General features: G+C 46.0%; 1 protein-coding gene across 1 annotated transcript; it reads right to left on the bottom strand.

Annotated features, from left to right (window-relative positions):
• Nucleotides 1-5,460: 5,460 nt before the first annotated feature.
• On the bottom strand, nucleotides 5,461-17,220 carry LOC103538635 (dual specificity protein kinase CLK1-like). The gene is made up of 12 exons (XM_030447527.1): nucleotides 17,160-17,220; nucleotides 16,677-16,743; nucleotides 16,317-16,430; nucleotides 16,015-16,181; nucleotides 15,840-15,934; nucleotides 15,626-15,755; nucleotides 15,392-15,474; nucleotides 14,800-14,891; nucleotides 14,442-14,532; nucleotides 14,169-14,348; nucleotides 12,760-12,817; nucleotides 5,461-5,642 (listed from the first exon to the last, which is right to left on the bottom strand). The coding sequence occupies exons 1-12, from the start codon at nucleotides 17,218-17,220 to the stop codon at nucleotides 5,461-5,463; spliced, it is 1,320 nt and encodes a 439-aa protein (XP_030303387.1).

Here is a 17,220-nt window from a genome sequence, read left to right as displayed (position 1 = left end):
ATGATAAACCCCCACCCCCGAAAGAAAAAAGAAATTCAGAGCTGTGTTGTATCCTTAACAGTACCTTCAAAATTAAGATTGACAAGCAGTGTTTGGGAAGAAATCTATGCTATTGGAAAACTGATGGCAGGGAGTCTCAGACAAAAGGAAAACACAGAAGGACAGAGGGGAGAAAAATCTTGGCCAGGGGAGGTATTAGCTCCAGACAGGCAAGTACAGTGTCCCTGCTGAGAAAGTGCAGATCTATCTATATGACCAGATATTCTTTGCTTTGACTTCTTCCCCTTCCTGTGTTGTGGTAATGTTTCCCTGAAGTTGTTTTGTTCGCATATTTGGGTCTTCACTATCCGGCTCTTAAGGATCAGTATCACTTCCCTAATTTTGGTGTGGTATGGGCTAACCGAGGTGATTTCATGCACAGGATTTTCCAGTGTGTTTTCTGTGCCACAAGGAACTAGATTTCCACCTGGATAGATTTGACTTGTGAACTTACTGGGTGATGCTTCTGAAATTCTGGGATGGCGGAAAAGGCCCTTGTCCTCAACACAGGAGAAAGAAGGAGGTAGTATAACATGTACAGAACATGCTAAAGAAAAAAAAGGCAGAGGATAAAAAGCCTCAGGAGTGGGAAGGGATAGCTAGGGTAAGGCTGGACTGCTGTGTTTTAAGATTTCTGTAATAGCCTAGTTATCCAGGACCTCTGGGCTGATCCTCCTAAATGTGGCAGCCAGAAAACTACATTCTCACTGTGTCTTTCAGGATACAAGCTGTGCTGGTGCATTAGAGTGAGTGCTTCAGTTTTAACAAGCTGCATTAGCCCAGGATTGATTGTCCTATTCACAGCATGAAAGATCAGTGCTATTTGGAGCAGAGACAACCTGCTTTCTCTGGGGTTACTGCTGATATGGGGGTGTCAGACAGCTGCCTGAGTGGCATTGCTGGTGGAGAGGGTGGTCTCCTGTGGGTAGGAACCAAGCTGGGAACATGGGCAGATGCCTACCTCCCATGTTGCCTCCTGAGGCACTCACAGCCCTCTCTCTTCCACTGTCTCAGTGACTGAGTGCACGTGATGATCATTTGCTTTGGGATCCCTTGCAGGCAGCTATGTAATCCCAGTCCTGTATGGGTGTTGTCTGTCGGGAGCAGCAGCAGGGCTGGGAGCAGAGAGGGCAGACCAGACCTTCCTTTGGAGCACTGAGTCCATATCATCTGCTCCAGACCTCACAGTTGCCTCAGTGCAGCACAAGCCTTCTGCCTGTGGTTGGGACCAGAAGGGTAACTGGAACAGGGGGGCTATGGAGTCACTGCTGGGGGACACCACAGCCTACACACACTGTATTGCCTATGGATCTTAGTCCACTTGGGAAGTGTTTATCGTGGATGGTGGGTCAACACTGGCCTGGTGTCACCCCTTCTCCAACCATAAGGTCTGTAAAGGTCCGGCAGACCCTTTGAATCAGTCCATGGTGATGGGATAGCAGGGTGAAGCTGTGCTGAGGAGGGACTACAGAGAGTGAGAGAAAACTGTGACATTCTGTGGGGTTGGGCTCTCTGGGAAAGCCCAGAGCACCAGGGATTGAAAGGCTCAGCACTGCCATCCCAGTGGCTGAGTGCTCCACATGAGGCTTCTTTGGCTCATGCCAAATGCTCTTGAAGTATTTCTACAAACATGTTCCTAGAATAAGATAGGTTATGTGCAGAACAGAAGTGCATGGAGAATTTATAGCTAAATGAAAAGCCAATGTGCAGAGTTGTGTCTGAGTGGTTTCCAAGATCCATAAGGCCATACAGTGTCCTTAGGCTGTGCCTGCCTTTATTTAAGTGGGACTTTTTTTTTTTTTTTTGGATCCCTGGGAAAGAATGACCTCATGTGACAGCAAATGAAAAATCTGAAGCTTGAAGCAGTGCCCTTACATTAACTTCAAGATGGAGGAGACCCAGATTCAGTGCAGAGGCTGTTGTGAGTCATGCTGGAGACAGCCTTGCTTCCATGCAAAGTTGAGAGGCATCTGGGACTTCCTTCATGGCTGGCTGCTTCTTCAGGTGACTTCCCTCATCCGTGCTCCCCTCACTCTGTGACTTGGCTCAGAGAAGGTGAGAAGACAAAAAGCTAACTGTGAAAGAAAGGTGAAAGAAATATTAGGCTGTTATATAAGCACAGGCAAAAAAGGCAATAAGGGTATGAAGTAAAGAATAACAGCAGCATTTGACTCTTCTACTCGTTTCTTGCTGATACCCTGTACTGGCAGGTCAAGATTAAGTCTGTTGTCTTGTGCTAGTAATGACCAAATTAATATCTACTGACCTGCACTGGATTTTACAGTGGAGAATGCAGCTGAGTTCAAGGAACTGACAATAAAAGATGTGATTTCCCTCTTTTAATGTTTCAGGCTTTTTTCAGGTAAATAACTGATGTTCTTGGTTGATCTTCATGCTTTTAAGAGCCTATGTCTGACCATCTGCCTCCAATTAGTCCTTTTAGGCCTGCAGTCTTCTCTCTTTGAAGCTCTCACACTTCTTTTTTTTTATGCATTAATAATAAAAGGCACTTCAAAGCACTCTCCCTAATCAGAGCAAGGTAACTTCACCCCTTCAAACAGAGGTGGGACAAGACAACTGAGGTGAACTTTTTCACCTGTGTCTCCTTTGCCTAAGAAACATTATTCTTTTCTCTCTGACTTGTGCCAGTTGGCTAACATAGTGCTGTAGCAGAAGTCCTGGGCAAGGCACAGAAACAGATTCAGGAGACCTGGGTTCCCTCTCACCTCTGCAGAAGGACACCTACCTGGTCACTGCATAAGGTTGTCATTACTTTTTCTTGCTTCTAATGCTGACAGCACTTTTCCTTGACCTGTGCTGTACATAGGCCTATGCCTGGTCGTTTACATTGCTATTCCTCACTTTACCATGTTGACTTTACTTCCCTGCTTGGCCTTGAATCTGTATTGTCACTACAGATTTGTTTGCTAATCAGTGGTCTCCATAGTTGCTCTCGCTGGATGTGCTGTGCTCACATGGTTCAGGTACTCTGGGACTTTGTCCTTATTAAAAAAGGATATTGAAGAAAGGAAGCTCTTGTCGACCAGGACTTGTCTTTCTGACAGTGGCCAGAAGGACTGAGGTACACAAACAGTTGTCTCTCTTTGAGGATCATTTACAGCTTCTAGTAGTTAGGGTAGAACCTGTTGAGCTTGGAGCTGGTCCAGACGGGCATTCATGAGCCTATCTTCTCTCAGCAACTGTATAACTTCATGCGCCAAATAAGTCTGTATATCTCTCATTAATTCAAAAGCATTCTGCCTGTCTTGGTTCATTCTTCCAGGATCTGAATCTCTACCAAAATATGTGAGCTGAAATTACTACCATCTTATGTCTGTTGGGCTAGCAGTTCAAATAGTCTGAACATCAAATGTTGCACAATTGTCTTTCACTGATTTCTTGTTCTTCAAATCTTTCTCTAAAATATCCACCTGTTCTAAGCCCCTGGACTTGAACTGGGAGGTTGTGATTTTGTTCTTTTTGGTCTATTTTGTCCAAAGGCATTAGGTGGAAGAAGTTTACCTGAATGCTCCTTGAGAATAAGATTTTTTTATCAGTCTCCTCTGCTTTGTTATTGACCATAAGAGTTAGCTTTACTGTAACATGCTTTGTGTGGAATAGGAAATAGGTACATGCTGTACATATAAAAGGCAAGGCCAGTGTAACAAAGAACAGACTTTAAATAACTAATATGGTCCATTAGCCAGGCAATAGCACCTGGTGGGTAAAGGATACACTTTCAGAGAACTCTCAACCTCCCCCCCCAAATGACCTCTGAAAACTCTGTAAAATTGTAGATGTGAGTGTAATTTCTGTAAAGAATAGAAAATATTGTTTCACATGGTATGGCCATTAAGAATGACGTGTTTGGCCTCACCTTTGTATTGTGTAGGAAAACTATTTGAGAGTCTAATCTGTCCTTAGTCATTTTTACAAGTCCATATGGTATGTTTGGATGGTTAATGAGTCCCCTGGAGTCCTCTCTTTCAGCAGGTACAGAATGTTTTTTGATTTTCTCCCTTTCTGAGTAGAAAGGAGTCAAAGAGAACAAGCCCATGAACAAGGAGAGAAAAGGAGGTAAAGGTTCATGAGTGTTGTATTTGAGGGGAACCTGAGTCTTGTTTTCTGTCTATGGCCTTTCTCCTGGACAAATATTTGGGAATTTGTGCTGATGGATCAGAGAGCTGGAGAAGGCACTTCTGAAGACTAGCTAGTCCAAGTCCCCAAACAGTGTGAACTAGAGCAGGTTGCTCAAAGTCCCATAGTCCCATCCAGCCTGGCACTGATCACTTCCAGGGATGAGGCATTCACAACTTCCCTGGGCAACCTGTGCCAATCTCTCATCACTCTCATACTAAGTAACTTCTTCCTAATGTCTATCCTAAATCTACCCTCTTCCATCTTAAAACCATTACCCCTTGTCCTATCACTACACACCCTTGTTAAAAGTCTCTCCCCAGCTTTCCTGTAGACTCCCTTCAGACACTGCTAGGCTGCTATAAGGTCACCTTACAGTCTTCTCCAGGCTGAAGAAACCCAACTTACTTGTCCTATTCTCACAGGAGAGGTACTCTGGCTCTCTGATCATCTTCATACCCTCTTCAGAACTTACTCCAACAGATCTGTTCTTCCTGTGTTGTGGGCTCCAAAACTGGACGCAGCACTCCAGGTGGAGTCTCATGAGAGTGGAGTAGAGGAGGAAAATCACCTCCCTCGACCTGCTGGCCTCACTTCTTTTGATGCAGTGCAGGGCACAGTTGGCTTTCTGGGATGCAAGTGCACATTGTTGGCTCATGCTGAGCTTCTCAATCAACCAACACCCCAAGTCCTTCTCCTCAAGGCTATTCTCAATCCAATGTCCACCCAACCTGTATTTGGGTTTGGGATTGCCCTGACCCTGGTGCAGGACCTTGCACTTGGCCTTGCTGGACTTCATGAGATGGCACGATAAAGACTGAGGAAAAAAAGTCACTGGGTACCTCAGCCTTCTCCATATCCTGCATGACCAAGTCTACTGTTTCCTCTTGGAGAGGCCCACATTTTCCCTAGTCTGCCTCTTATTACTGATGTATCTGCAGAAGCCCTTCTTGTGACCCTTGATGTCCTGGCCAGATTTAATTCTATCTGGGCTTTTGCTTTCCTGAGCTGATCCTTGGCTGCTCAGACAACTTATTTGTATTTTTCCCAGGATACCTGTCCCTGCTTCCACCCTCTAAATACATTATTTTTACATCTTACAGTCCAGAAACTCCTTGTTCATCCATGCAGAGCTCTTGGTATACTAGCCTGCCTTTTTTTCTTGGAACACATTGCTCTTGGGCTTGGAGGAGGTGATTCTTGAATATTGACCAGATTTCTTGGAGTGCCCACTTCTCCAGGGCTTTATCCTTTGGTACCTTACCAAGCAGATCCCTGAAGAGGTCAAAAGCTGCTCTTCAGGGTAGTGAGCTTGCCACTCATCCTTGTTGTTGTCCTAAGGATCCCATACTCCACAATTTCATCGTTGTTGAAGACAAGGCTGCACTTAGGCTTCATGTTGTCCACAACCTCATCATTATTGGTGAGAACAAGGTCCATCATAGCACTTTTTCTAGTTGGTTCCTCTACCACATGGAGAAGGAAGTTGTCATCATTGCATTCCTGTAACTTCCTGGATTGTTAGTGGCTTGATTGTTGGTGATTGAAACCCCCCATGGGGACCATGGCCTGTGAAAGGGTATCTGCTCTTATCTGCCTATATAGGGCCCCATCTGTTCAGTCATTCTAGTCAGGTAGCCTGTAGCAGACCCCTACTGTGATGTCACTTGCCCCTGATTTTCCTTTAACCCTGACCCATAGGCTCTCTTTCACCTCCTCGTCTATCCTGAGGCAGAGCTCCATGGACTGTAGCTGGTCACCGATGTAGAGGGCAACATCCCCTCCTCTCCTGCCTGTCCTTCCTAAAGGGCTTATACCCATCCATTCCCATGTTCTGGAGGAGTCATCCCACCATGTCCCAGTAATGACAATAACATCACAGTCCTGCAGGAGTGCACACCTTTGTAACTTCCCTGGCTGACTTTTCCTGCTGTGTGCATTTGCATAGAGGCATTTAAATTGTCCCCCCAATGAATCTACCTCATTGCCTAGGATATCATTCTCCTTAATTTCAGGTGTTCTCCTGGTCTGTGATCTTTTTCCAGGCCCAGGGCATCTATTACTGACATTGGCCTCGAAGTGGTGGCAGTGGGATACATTGAGGATCCTCCTCCCCTGGAAATTCTAGTTTAAAGCTCTCTTTAGATTGGCAAGCCTATTGCCAAAAAATGCTCAGTCTCTCCCCTTTTTCTGCAAGGTGAACCTCATCAGACCCTAAGAGACCAGGTTTCGTGAAGTGAGTCCTGTTGTCAAGAAGGCCAAAGCCCTGGCTTTGGTCAAATTGTGAAGGCCAAATCCCTGTTGTTGTCTCGAGCTTTGCAACATGTTGATTGGCAGAATTGGTCCACTCTTCCTCAAGCTTCTCCCCCTTTCTCATTTCCCTTTAAGAGGCAAAACTGAGGAGAACACCACTTCAGCACCTATGTCCTTGGCCATCATCCCCAGACAAATGTATCATTGTTTGATACTTTCCAGGTGTCCAAAGGCACTTTTGTTTGTGCCCACACAGGTGAGCAGCAGGGGATAATTAACTTCTGAGGCTTTTCAGGCCTTCAAACTATTCTCAGTGACCTTACCAAATCTCACTAGGCACTCTCAGGCAGATGGAGGCCTCTGTCTTGCACAGTAGAGAGTCTCTTGATTGTTATTATGCAACACTTTCTCCTGGTGCTACCATGTGACTTAGGCTCTGATGCTGCTCTGCTTGGAGCTTCCAGCCCCTCATCTGATGCTACATCACCAAATCTACTCTGTAGCTGTGCATCTGCAGGTGGAGCAGCAGCCTTCTTCCTGGTGCTAGAAGGCTCCAACTTCCAGCCTTTTCCATCATGGGAGTCTCCTTTTACCCACCCAATGAGTACAGACTCTGATTGCTTCCTTATCTGTGCAGTTCATGTTCTTGTAGGGTCTTGGAGAAGATCCTATGCTCTTTTCATAATCTCTAATGCTGTGTCCCTTCCTCCTGCAGGCAAGACCTGCCCCAGCCTTGCTGAAGGGCTACAGGCACATACTGCAGCCCCAGAGCTGCAGTGCTATATTCTTCCTTTGGAGTTTAACCTGTGTTGAGGCATCTGAGGTGGCAGGATTTGTTGCTGCTGTTGGTGTTGGACTGTGCACTGTGGTGCATCACATACACTGAGCACACACACACTGTCCCCAGCCGAATTTGTGGCTCCCTTCTGTGTGCTCTTCTGTGCAAACAGAGCATCTGTTTGCACCTTCTGTTACAGCAGCACAAACTGGTTTTTGGTGCTATGTGACACAGTAAAAACTCCAGGTGGTGCAAATTAAAAGCCTTTCTTACACTCAAGTTCAGGAGCAAGGAAATCATGGGGCAGGAGGAAGACTTAAAGCACCCATCTGCATGGCACAGGTTTATTCTCCAACCTCCTCCTGGCTGTGTAGATGCCTTCATATCAAACTTCACAACCATTTCATCACTTCCACTTTAATGCAGCTGATAAAAGCCCAGGCCTAGATGCTTATCAGACATACAAAAGCTTGGCCAGAGCTCATCAGGTCAAACACAGCATGGTTATAGCTACTTCACTGGTCAGGCACTAACTGCAGTAGGGCATTGGACAGAGTAGTTTTCTTCTTTCCAGGTGTGGCTCCTAAGAACATTACATTTGATGATTCCTGTGTAAAAATGCAGGCAGGTGCAAAATCTGAGCTGGTGCTTGAAGGGGGAAGTGGCAGAACAAATCAGAGTTGTGATAAAGAAGGAGGGGCTTTCCAATGGTATTTGGGCTCCTTTCTGGCTGAGGTGCACTGAAGTACTGAATGACTTGTTTAGACTTCTTTTAGAGGTATCTCTGTTGTGGTGCATCCCAACAAGAATGGCTTTCTTTTGTGTGCAAACCTCGCCAACATTGTTGTGTTCTGGGGGTGTCTTTCACATAGAGCAATTGGATGAGCAATGAAATTATCTTCTGTACAGTGATGGCTGAATGAGTGAAGGCTACTACCCAAAGAGTAGGGTATGAGATATCAGAGTATAAGATGTCTCATGTATAAGATGTCACAGAGCACTGGATTGCCATAAGACTGTGAACAAATAGGCCTGTGAAGCTTGTGAAAATGAGTGCAGAAATAGCAAGCTTCAGGGTGTAGGAAAATGATTTTTTTATTTTTATGGTCTTCGGAGGTATCACCTGTGAAACCCCAGAGAATTAGGGTTGGTGGGTTAGTGGGGAGAGAGCCAGCTAGTAGGCACCATAGCTGGTGGCTATAAGATCTCCTTAATGCATTTCCCAATATAATCTGTGAGGTACGTAGTTTAAAAAAAAATTGAGAAACTTAATGTTTGAGAATATTAAGAAAATGAGAAACTTAAGCCCCAGGTGGGAAACCTAATAGGAATTTTTTTTTCCTTCAGGAATCAAGATAATTGTACTTTGAAAAATTCTTCTGATATAATATCAATCTTGACCTCTCTGTGAAGTGTGACATAAACATGTTTAAAATGGATATTCATGCTCAAATCACTTCCATTACCAGTTAAAAAGATTTGAGTGTAATGTGACAGTTAAGCTGTTTTAAATAAACAATCTCTCTTGCTGTGCAGTTTTCATACTATAATGGTGGTGCTTAGCAGATTGCACAGGTTTATATTTTTTTCTTTGGTGTAGAAAATAAAACTTTGATGTTTTCCAGCCATTGATACTTGAAATAAACGCTGCATACTTTGTGTGTCTGCTTATCACACTGTTTAGCTCTTTTCAATTGTTACTCACTAAAGACTAATTTTTTTCCTGAACCCCTGTCCTACTTGCACCTGTGACAGGTGAAGAATCAATTATTCATGATGATGAAGATTATTAATATACATCAGTTGCTGATTGCTGACTTAATTTTCCCACCAGCTACTTGAATGGCAGTTACATGGATCAGGAGGCTATATTGTTCAGTCAGTGCTGGACAACGTAAAAACACACAGTGTCCAGAAGCTGAGATGTGGGAGGCTGAGTCAGTTTAAGGAACAACCCTGAGGCATAGGGGTGAGATCTCCATCCTTAGAAGTTTCCTCTGCTAGAGACTCTGCTAGAAAAAATCTGTAACTGACCTGGTCTAGTTTTGGTGCTAGTGCTGCTTTGAGAGAGATGTTGGACTAGAGGCTTGGAGAAGTCCTTCCTACTAACGCTTCTGTAAGTATATGATCACAGTTTTCGCCTCCCCTCATCATCTGTCAAGTTGGAGACTCTATCTCTACCATGCTTCATGAGTGAGAGCAAAGGTATAAATACGAACCAAAGCATGGACTCATCCTGCAACATCTGTGTCTGCACCTTATGATTTCTGCAGGGACACTTCATACCCAATGTTATCTAGAAGTCAAGGGTCAAAGACTTTTGCAGGACTCTTGAAGCTGGGGCTCAGTGTGTGTGTGTGTGTGTGTGTTTGAAGCCATGGTCCTCCATGGAGCCCAGAGGGCAGCTGCCTTACTATGTTGGGGAAAGAAAGGGCTCATTTCCATGGTGCCTAACACACAGAGTATAAGGCAAAGGGGCTAAAGAGAGACTGGTAGCAATTGTAGCACAATGGGCAGTTTTGGAGGTGTGGAAATGAGTGACCAAGGTTGAAACTCAAATACACAGAATGTGGACTGCAGATCATAGGCTTGCTGTGGTCAGATCCCAAGCCCGTTAAACTGAACAGCCTTACCTCCTGGGAAAGCATCCCAGAAAAATGTGCTTGTCTGCTACCAATTTATAGTTCAGTATTTCTTCTTCCATCACCATTTCTGTGAGTAACTTTGATGTGTGGCTGCCCTTGGAAGCTGAGATGAGAAACAAAACAAACAGATGAAGATGAGGTTACAATGGTGGCACTGCTGAAAACTAATGTTCTCTAGATCACTGTAGTGATTATGTCACTTGGCAGTTAACAAATGCAGGTTTTGTTTATTTTAGTAGCTCTCTGTTTCACTCCAAAGTGCTTTTTTTCAGCACTTGTTGTGATGTGTCCAAAGAGAAATGCTTAAGGTTGCTTTGAAGAATTAGCTGTTAGATCCGATTGTCTAAAGAGTATAAGCCCTGGAAGCGGAGAAAACTTGATTTATGCTCTCAGTGCCTGAAGTTAGCCTGGGTGATATCTGAACTGTGAAGAGAACTTTTCTTTGGGAATCCAAGGTATATATTTTTGTATGAGGAACTAGTGTAGAATTTTTCCCATTATCTTGTTTTTCTGAAGTACTCTTGTCATGTACAGGAACCACCGAATGACTGAGTTTTACTTAAGAATTAATTGATGCATTAATTTTTAGCCTCTTTTTTTCTTCTGTAGCTCAGTATTTGGTTACACAGTGGGTTATCAAAGCTGTAATTACCCCAAAATACCCTTATTCTGTCCCTCCATCAAGTTACCACAAATCTACAAAGAAGAATACACTATAAAAAGCAAATTTGGAGGGTGCCTGAAAAAAAAAACAAAACCATGAGGTGAGAAGGAAGGAAAAATTAGGAAATTTTTTTAATGCAAAGACAGTTTTTTAACAGACCCAATTTTATACCAGTGTTCATGATACAAAGTAAGCTGAAAAACCTGCTCTGGTGGAAAAGCTTATAATCTCACCATGTTCTGTTCTCACATTGATGTACCGAAGCATAAGCTATGCTTGGTTTTTCACCAAGAAAGCTTGGATGAAGAGATTCTGGTTTCACTGTTTGGAGAACTCCTTTTTTTTTGACCTCAGATTTTCTGCTTAACAAAACACAGTCTCCTGCTTGCTTGGACTAAAGCAGGAAGACAGATCTTGAGTACAAGAGCATAAATACTTAGGCTAGTAAAGACACAAGTCTTTTCTGAAGTTGTTTGCCTTAATTTTGACCCAGCCTTGCACTCTTAGTGATAGTACTCAGTTCTGTATCCCTTCAGTGGCATAGGATTGTCCTTTAAGCCTGCCCGGTGCTCATGAACAATTTCCACAAGATGTGGAGGCAGAAAAATTAAGCCCAAGACTCTAAGGGTATTTTTCTCAAAACCTCTTTGATTTAGATACCGGAATCATACTGGAAAGAAAACTTCCTTAACATTACTAATGCCCTTTCTTTCAGTGTTCTGCGTTTTCTTTTTGGGTACAGGAAGCACTAGTACAGGAGAGTGATATAGGAGATGGTAATTTATGCTGGTGAGACCGTTGCAAAGGACAAAACAGACAACAGCCCAAAGCTTGTGCCATGCAGGAAGAAAACTCAAAACACCCTGAAAGAACTCAGGGTATGCCTGGCACTAGCAGGATTGGATGCTGGATGTGATTTTCTCCATGGTGGATAAGGTGAATGATGGCTTGGTCAGTCAGTATGTGCAAAGCGATGTGACTTGCTCTGCCCCGTATAACACACTAAAATTTAGAGCCATGGTGGAACTGAGCAGTTAAGCCCTCGATATGTCCCCTCCAAAACACAGCCTGTCACAGGCCTAGGATTATGATGTAACCACCTGGCAGCCATTCAGCAGCCACTCTCTTGCAGGAGTTCAAGAAGAATCATGGAATGTCAGATTGGAAAGGACCTCAAGGATGGTCTGGTCCACGAAGCCTTCTAGGCTTATATTATATATATAATATATATATATTATAGTTTCTATATTAATATTATATTATTATAGTTTCTATGATATGCTTTAGCACCCTGTTGGGCTGAGAATGAAACTGGCCCAGGGGTCTGAGTGACAGCTCCAGCAGCAGCAGCGGCGTCCTCAGCCTGGCAGTGGCCCGCCACCTCCTCGGTACAGCCTGCACTGCTGGCCAAAGGGCTGCTGGCCCCCCCCGGGGACAGGCAGGACTGGCAGGTGATGGGAACGTGCAGTCCCCTCACCCAGCAGCTCCTGTCCGAGGCACGGAGAGAGCCTGACATTTTCCTGTGTGCAGGCTGACTTGCAGGCTGACTCCAGGGTGTTGTGGTGCCCGTGGATGAGGCTTCCCCTGGATGTGGGCTTGCTGTGGTCAGGCTGGCCTTTCTGAGGATTTCTGAAACTGGAGAGCAGTGAGGGGAGGTGATTTTGAGGGGTGGTGTAAGGAGGCAATTTTCACCATCTTCCAAGCCTTTATTTCTCAAAGGTGAACAAGCTTATCTTTCTCTGCCTCCCGTGACAGGTGCTTCTGATCATAGCTGTGGCTCTGCTCTGGAGCCTTGTCCAGATGATTCGTGTCCTTTTGTGTAGAGTGGGGGCCAAAATTGAAGGCAATTCTGGGTGATCTTGGAGGTCTCTTCCAACATATAACATTCGGTGATTGTGTGATTATGCAGTAGTCCAAGCCTTCTAGGTAATACTGTAGATTCCATGAGATGCCTCAGCACCCTGCTGAGCTGAGGCTAAAAACCGTCCAAAGTGGGGGAATCTTCCACTTCTGTGAGACCATTCCGATTTTTGAGTGCACACATAGTGAAAAATTTTCCTTTTGTGTCTAATTGGAATCTCCTGAGAAGCAACTTCTGCCCTTTGCCCCTGGTCTTGTCCATATTTATACTCCTGTTTAATTAGGAGTCTCCATCTTCCCTGCAGAAACTTTTAGGTACTGGAATTTGGTAACAAGTTCTCCAATAAGCCTTTACTTGTCACAGATGAAGAAGCTTATCTTACTCGGCTTCTGATCATCTCTGTGGCCCTGCTCTGGAGCCTTCTCCAGCTGATCCATGTCCTTTTTGAAGAGTGGGGACCAAAACTGAAGTCAATACTCCAGGTATGGTCTGACAAGCACTGTGTAGAGCGGGATGATGACTTAATCTCTGATGGTGATGTCCTTGTTGAGGCAGCCCAGCATAGAGAGGTCTTGCTTGCAAAGTACTTGTGAAAGTGGAGAGCGGAAGGGGAGGTGATTTTGTGGGGTGGTGTGAGGAGGTAACTGGGACATGAGAAAGGAGGTGAGCTTCTTGATGGGAGTCCGGGGGGATGTTTGTTTTCCAGGCAGCAGAAGCTGTAAGAAGCCCTCCTGCTCTCTGGCCAGTTCCTGGATGCGCTGGCATGCCTTGATGCAACCCAGGCTGTAGGAGGTGGAAGGCCAGCTAGCTGAGGAGCAGTGTGTCGAAGGTGAGCTGGATCTGTCCCTGAACCTGATGGATGGTCCCAGGGTGAGAGCACCTTTTCCAGCTCTTGCCTGGGACACAAGTGGGGCTTGTCTTCCCCAGGAGGCAAAGAAGAGAGGAGCCCGGGTTGGTGCCTTGCAGCTGAGCTGTGCGTCTGGCTGCTCGGCTGTGCTGTGGTGAACAGGGAGGTGAAAAACAGGACAAAGAGGTGGGAAGAAAGGTGTATGTAGGTGAGAGGAGCTGGAGCCATGTTCTTCTGAGGCTCTGCATTGAGGGTTTAGTTTTGAAGAGGTGGCTGACTGTACATTCCTCTGTGTGCTTTGGTCTTGGCAGTTGTCCCCAGCATCCCAGGTGTCCTGATGTGACTTACTCTGCCCTGTAGACTTCACTAAGACTTAGAGCCTTGCTGGGACTGGGCAGCTCATGTATCCTCCTTGAAGGGAGGAGGAGCTCTTGTGGCCACGTCAAGTTCTCCACCTGTATACAAGGTGTGCTGGCAGTCCCGTTAGCAGTAGGGGTCAGAGCATGTAAATGTTCACCCCTGAGCTTCAGACATTATAGCTGGGGTAGAGCAGTAGAGCAGCTGGAGGTGTGTGGGGGTGTGCAGTGATGCAGTCATTCAAATGATGGTGACAGGGCACCGTATGTTCTGGGTATTGGAATTCTTAGAGTGGAGACCACTCAGCAGGAGGACAGAGTTGTGGGACATGCGTGCATGGCTCAAAGTGCCACTGTCCCCAGACCTTCCTTTAGGGAGGCCGTGCAACCACCCTCATTGGTTTCTTTTGTGTTTTATGCCCACAGCTGGGTTGAAACTTCAGTATCCAAAGACTTGTGACACAACAGAGGGTATTTACAAACTAATCTATTGTAACAAACATGAAACTGGAAACAAACGAGAAACTGACAACAAACAGAACATGTAACAAACATCTAAAGTTTCCTAAGTGTCTTTTGGGGACTGACACCCAGGTCAGCCCCTTCGGGTCTTGGAGGCGGTGCCCTTTTTTCCCATTTGAGCGGGAAGAAAAAAGGATGTTTGAGGGCTTCTTCTAAAGTAATTCGCTCGGCTGGGTTGTACCGCAGCATCTTCTCTATGAGGTCGAAGAGGTGCCGGTGCTCCTCAGTGCTGCGGGTCATGAACGCCTTCAGGGAGAAAACAACAGGAGATGTTTTCCTGATTGCACCCTTGCGCTTGAATCTCCTCCCTGCCAAAACTGTTTCCCTTCCTTTTCTTACCTTCAGTGGCTTACACTGCCATGAGACATAGCTGCCAATGAAGGTGTGTTCGTCCCACGCCAGCCGGCCATTAGAGAAATACTCGCCTCTCCTGAAACAAAGAGACTTTTTCTGTTTCTCCTGGAGCAAGGAATTTGCTCTTCAAAGATGCTGTTTTGTCCCTGCGCTGGGAATGCATCTTTGTTCACAAGTGGGGGACTGGTCTGGGAATATTCCCCAAGAGCAGCCAGCTTGTTCCATTGAGCAGAAGAGTGAATCTGAATAGCCGAGGCGATGCCTTGAAAAAGATGCCGCTTAACCAAATCTGAAAGGACTTCAGTTGAACCCTAGCAGTCCAGGTACAGAAAAATGTAATTACCTGGATTTCTTGACCATGTCACTTGGCAAAGGCCCCAGGATTCTCTCCATCCTTGCCAGGTGTTCTATATCTTCGTGGGCCCGGAGAGAAATCTAGGTAGACATTGTTGATGGTTAGAGGGAGTTATCAAGAACCACACAGAGACTATACTTCTTCTTTGACTGTACCCTGCAACCAATACCCTGCAATTCCCGACTAAGGAATAAAGAGTGGCCGTAGTCATCCTTTTCCTGGAAGAAGGTACAACCTAGTGGACATTTCTTCCCCTGGCCCAGCATTACTTCCGTTGTATTACTATTGTTTTAGCAGTTATCAGTGCTGCTTGGAAATTGGGTGTGGTGCCAGGGTCGCCCTTGGTGCCAAGCTGTTGTTCTTTTCAGTGACTGCTGAAAGCAGCTTGTCCAGGTCTTCTGCTGAGACAGTGCCTTTGTGCCTAAGTCTTGTGTTCTCCTGGAGGTGGCCTTGCAGAGAGACATGCATCTGCCTTTCTTGCACAGACCATTCTCCTTAGTCCCCACCTCCGCATAGCGCATTTTCCCCGAGTTGGGCAGCGTTGTACGCGCTGCGTCACTGGAGGTTCCTAGTTGCCTACCGCAAATACTGGGAATCCGAGGTAGTACTCGAGGAGGATACACCCTATGCTCCAGACGTCGCACGGCTGTGACCATCCCAGGGCTGTGGAGAGATTCAGAAGGTCCATGTTAGCTACGTGGGCTACAAAGAGTTGGAGAGCTGAAGCAAGAGGCGCCACGCTCCTGTAGCAGCCTTCAAGAGCACACCGGGGAGCATCTTGGGACAAAGATGTGCCTAAGAGACACCTCCTGACCTAGGATGACTTCAGGAGCTCGGTAGGGTCTTGTAGTGATCAGAGGGCAGTGAGGCTCCTGGTCACCTGTTGTGCTCCCAAAGTCTGCCACTTTGATGGCCGGGTGTTTCAGTCTGCGCTCCACTTGTTTCTGCGAGGAAGCAGTGGGATGGCTGAGCCCAAATAAAGGCAGAGGGTGGCTGAGGGGGAGGTGGGGAAGAGGACAGCAACTTACCAGGCTGGAGTTGTACTCCTCTGTGTACTCGGGGTTGACAAGCAAAATATTCTGTGGTTTTAAATCCGTGTGTGTCAACCCGTTGACGTGCAAAACTGCAAGGTTACAAGGGTTGTTAGCTCGTCCCACCCACAAAGAAAATGTAACCAATCAATCAAGCAAGGAGCCTACTTACAGTTGACAGCCTGGCAGATCTGGCTGGCCATGCGTCTGATGTGGTCCACCTGGAAGGGCAGAAAGCCATTCTCTGCAAGGAAGCTGTAGGTGCTGGGCCCCAGCAGCTCAAAAACAATACAGAGGTGGCCACGGTGTTCGAACCAGTCCAACATTCTGACGCAGTGACTGCAAAAGCAGAAAAACAGAGGAAGTGCCACAGGCTGTTGTATCAGGCTTCGCTCCGTACCCCTTCTGTTCCAGGAAGCGACGCCTGGGAAAGCTTAAAGCCAAAGCACAGCGCGGTCGGCTTTGTCTACGTACTGTGTGCTGCTGGGGTCCAGTGCGTTTAAATAGTGCAGCACTGCCACTTCTGCGTAATCTGCCCCGTCCGTGTCGACGTCTTTCACTACTTTGACTGCCACGTGCCTGCCGTCCCTGGAAAGATGAGACCAAGGAGGAGGACTTTAAGCTACGAATCCTCCGGAACTGTCACCACCTATGTTGTTTATAACAATGGGAGCCTCATCAGACAAGGTCTTCAATTCTAGAGGACGTGTGGAGTTAATCCAAGAAGGGTGCATCCATCTGCACACAGGCTTGACTAGAATTAGAACTGGTCCCGAGCCAGCCCGCGAGAGCATCAGTCGCAATACTCGGCTGTCTTTAACTCAAAAGACTCACTCTTGGTGGTCGATGCATTCCACCACCTGTCCAAAGGTGCCTTCTCCCAAAAGAGCAACGACCTCATCTGGAAAGAAAAGAGCACTCGGTCACACAAGGTGTGAAGTTCCTCAGCTACCGAACAAACAAGCCACCAAACTCAAGTGGAAGAAAGCAACAGGAGTAGGAGGTTCTTCTAGGCTGTGCCTCTTGGCATGGAAAATACCCAGCTGGAGAGATGTTAGTGGACAGCTCTCATCGAGGCACTTTTACAGGGATCTCATGAAGAGTGGGCTCATGAACTTCCTTTACTGTTTTTTGAGGGGGAAAGTGAGGAAAAAAGGAAAAGGTTTTGTAGAGAAGAGGAGGAAGAGTGCCGACCCCCAAAGAAAAAAAGTCAAGACAGAAAGAAAAGACTTGCAAAGCCCCCTCCCATCTTAGGCTACAGGGACTTATTCTATCTGAAAAGATACTACTAATAATATTAATAAGAATAATATATACATCTTGCACTGAGCACGTGTCCCGTCTGAGATTGTTGGTGTCCCTCCTCCTCATACTCCAT

The sequence above is a fragment of the Calypte anna genome, chromosome 3 (genome assembly GCF_003957555.1).
Source record: "Calypte anna isolate BGI_N300 chromosome 3, bCalAnn1_v1.p, whole genome shotgun sequence".
Classification (NCBI taxonomy): domain Eukaryota; kingdom Metazoa; phylum Chordata; class Aves; order Apodiformes; family Trochilidae; genus Calypte; species Calypte anna.
The sequence above is the reverse complement of the archived record's forward strand: the minus strand, read 5'-3'. Positions and strand labels throughout refer to the sequence as shown.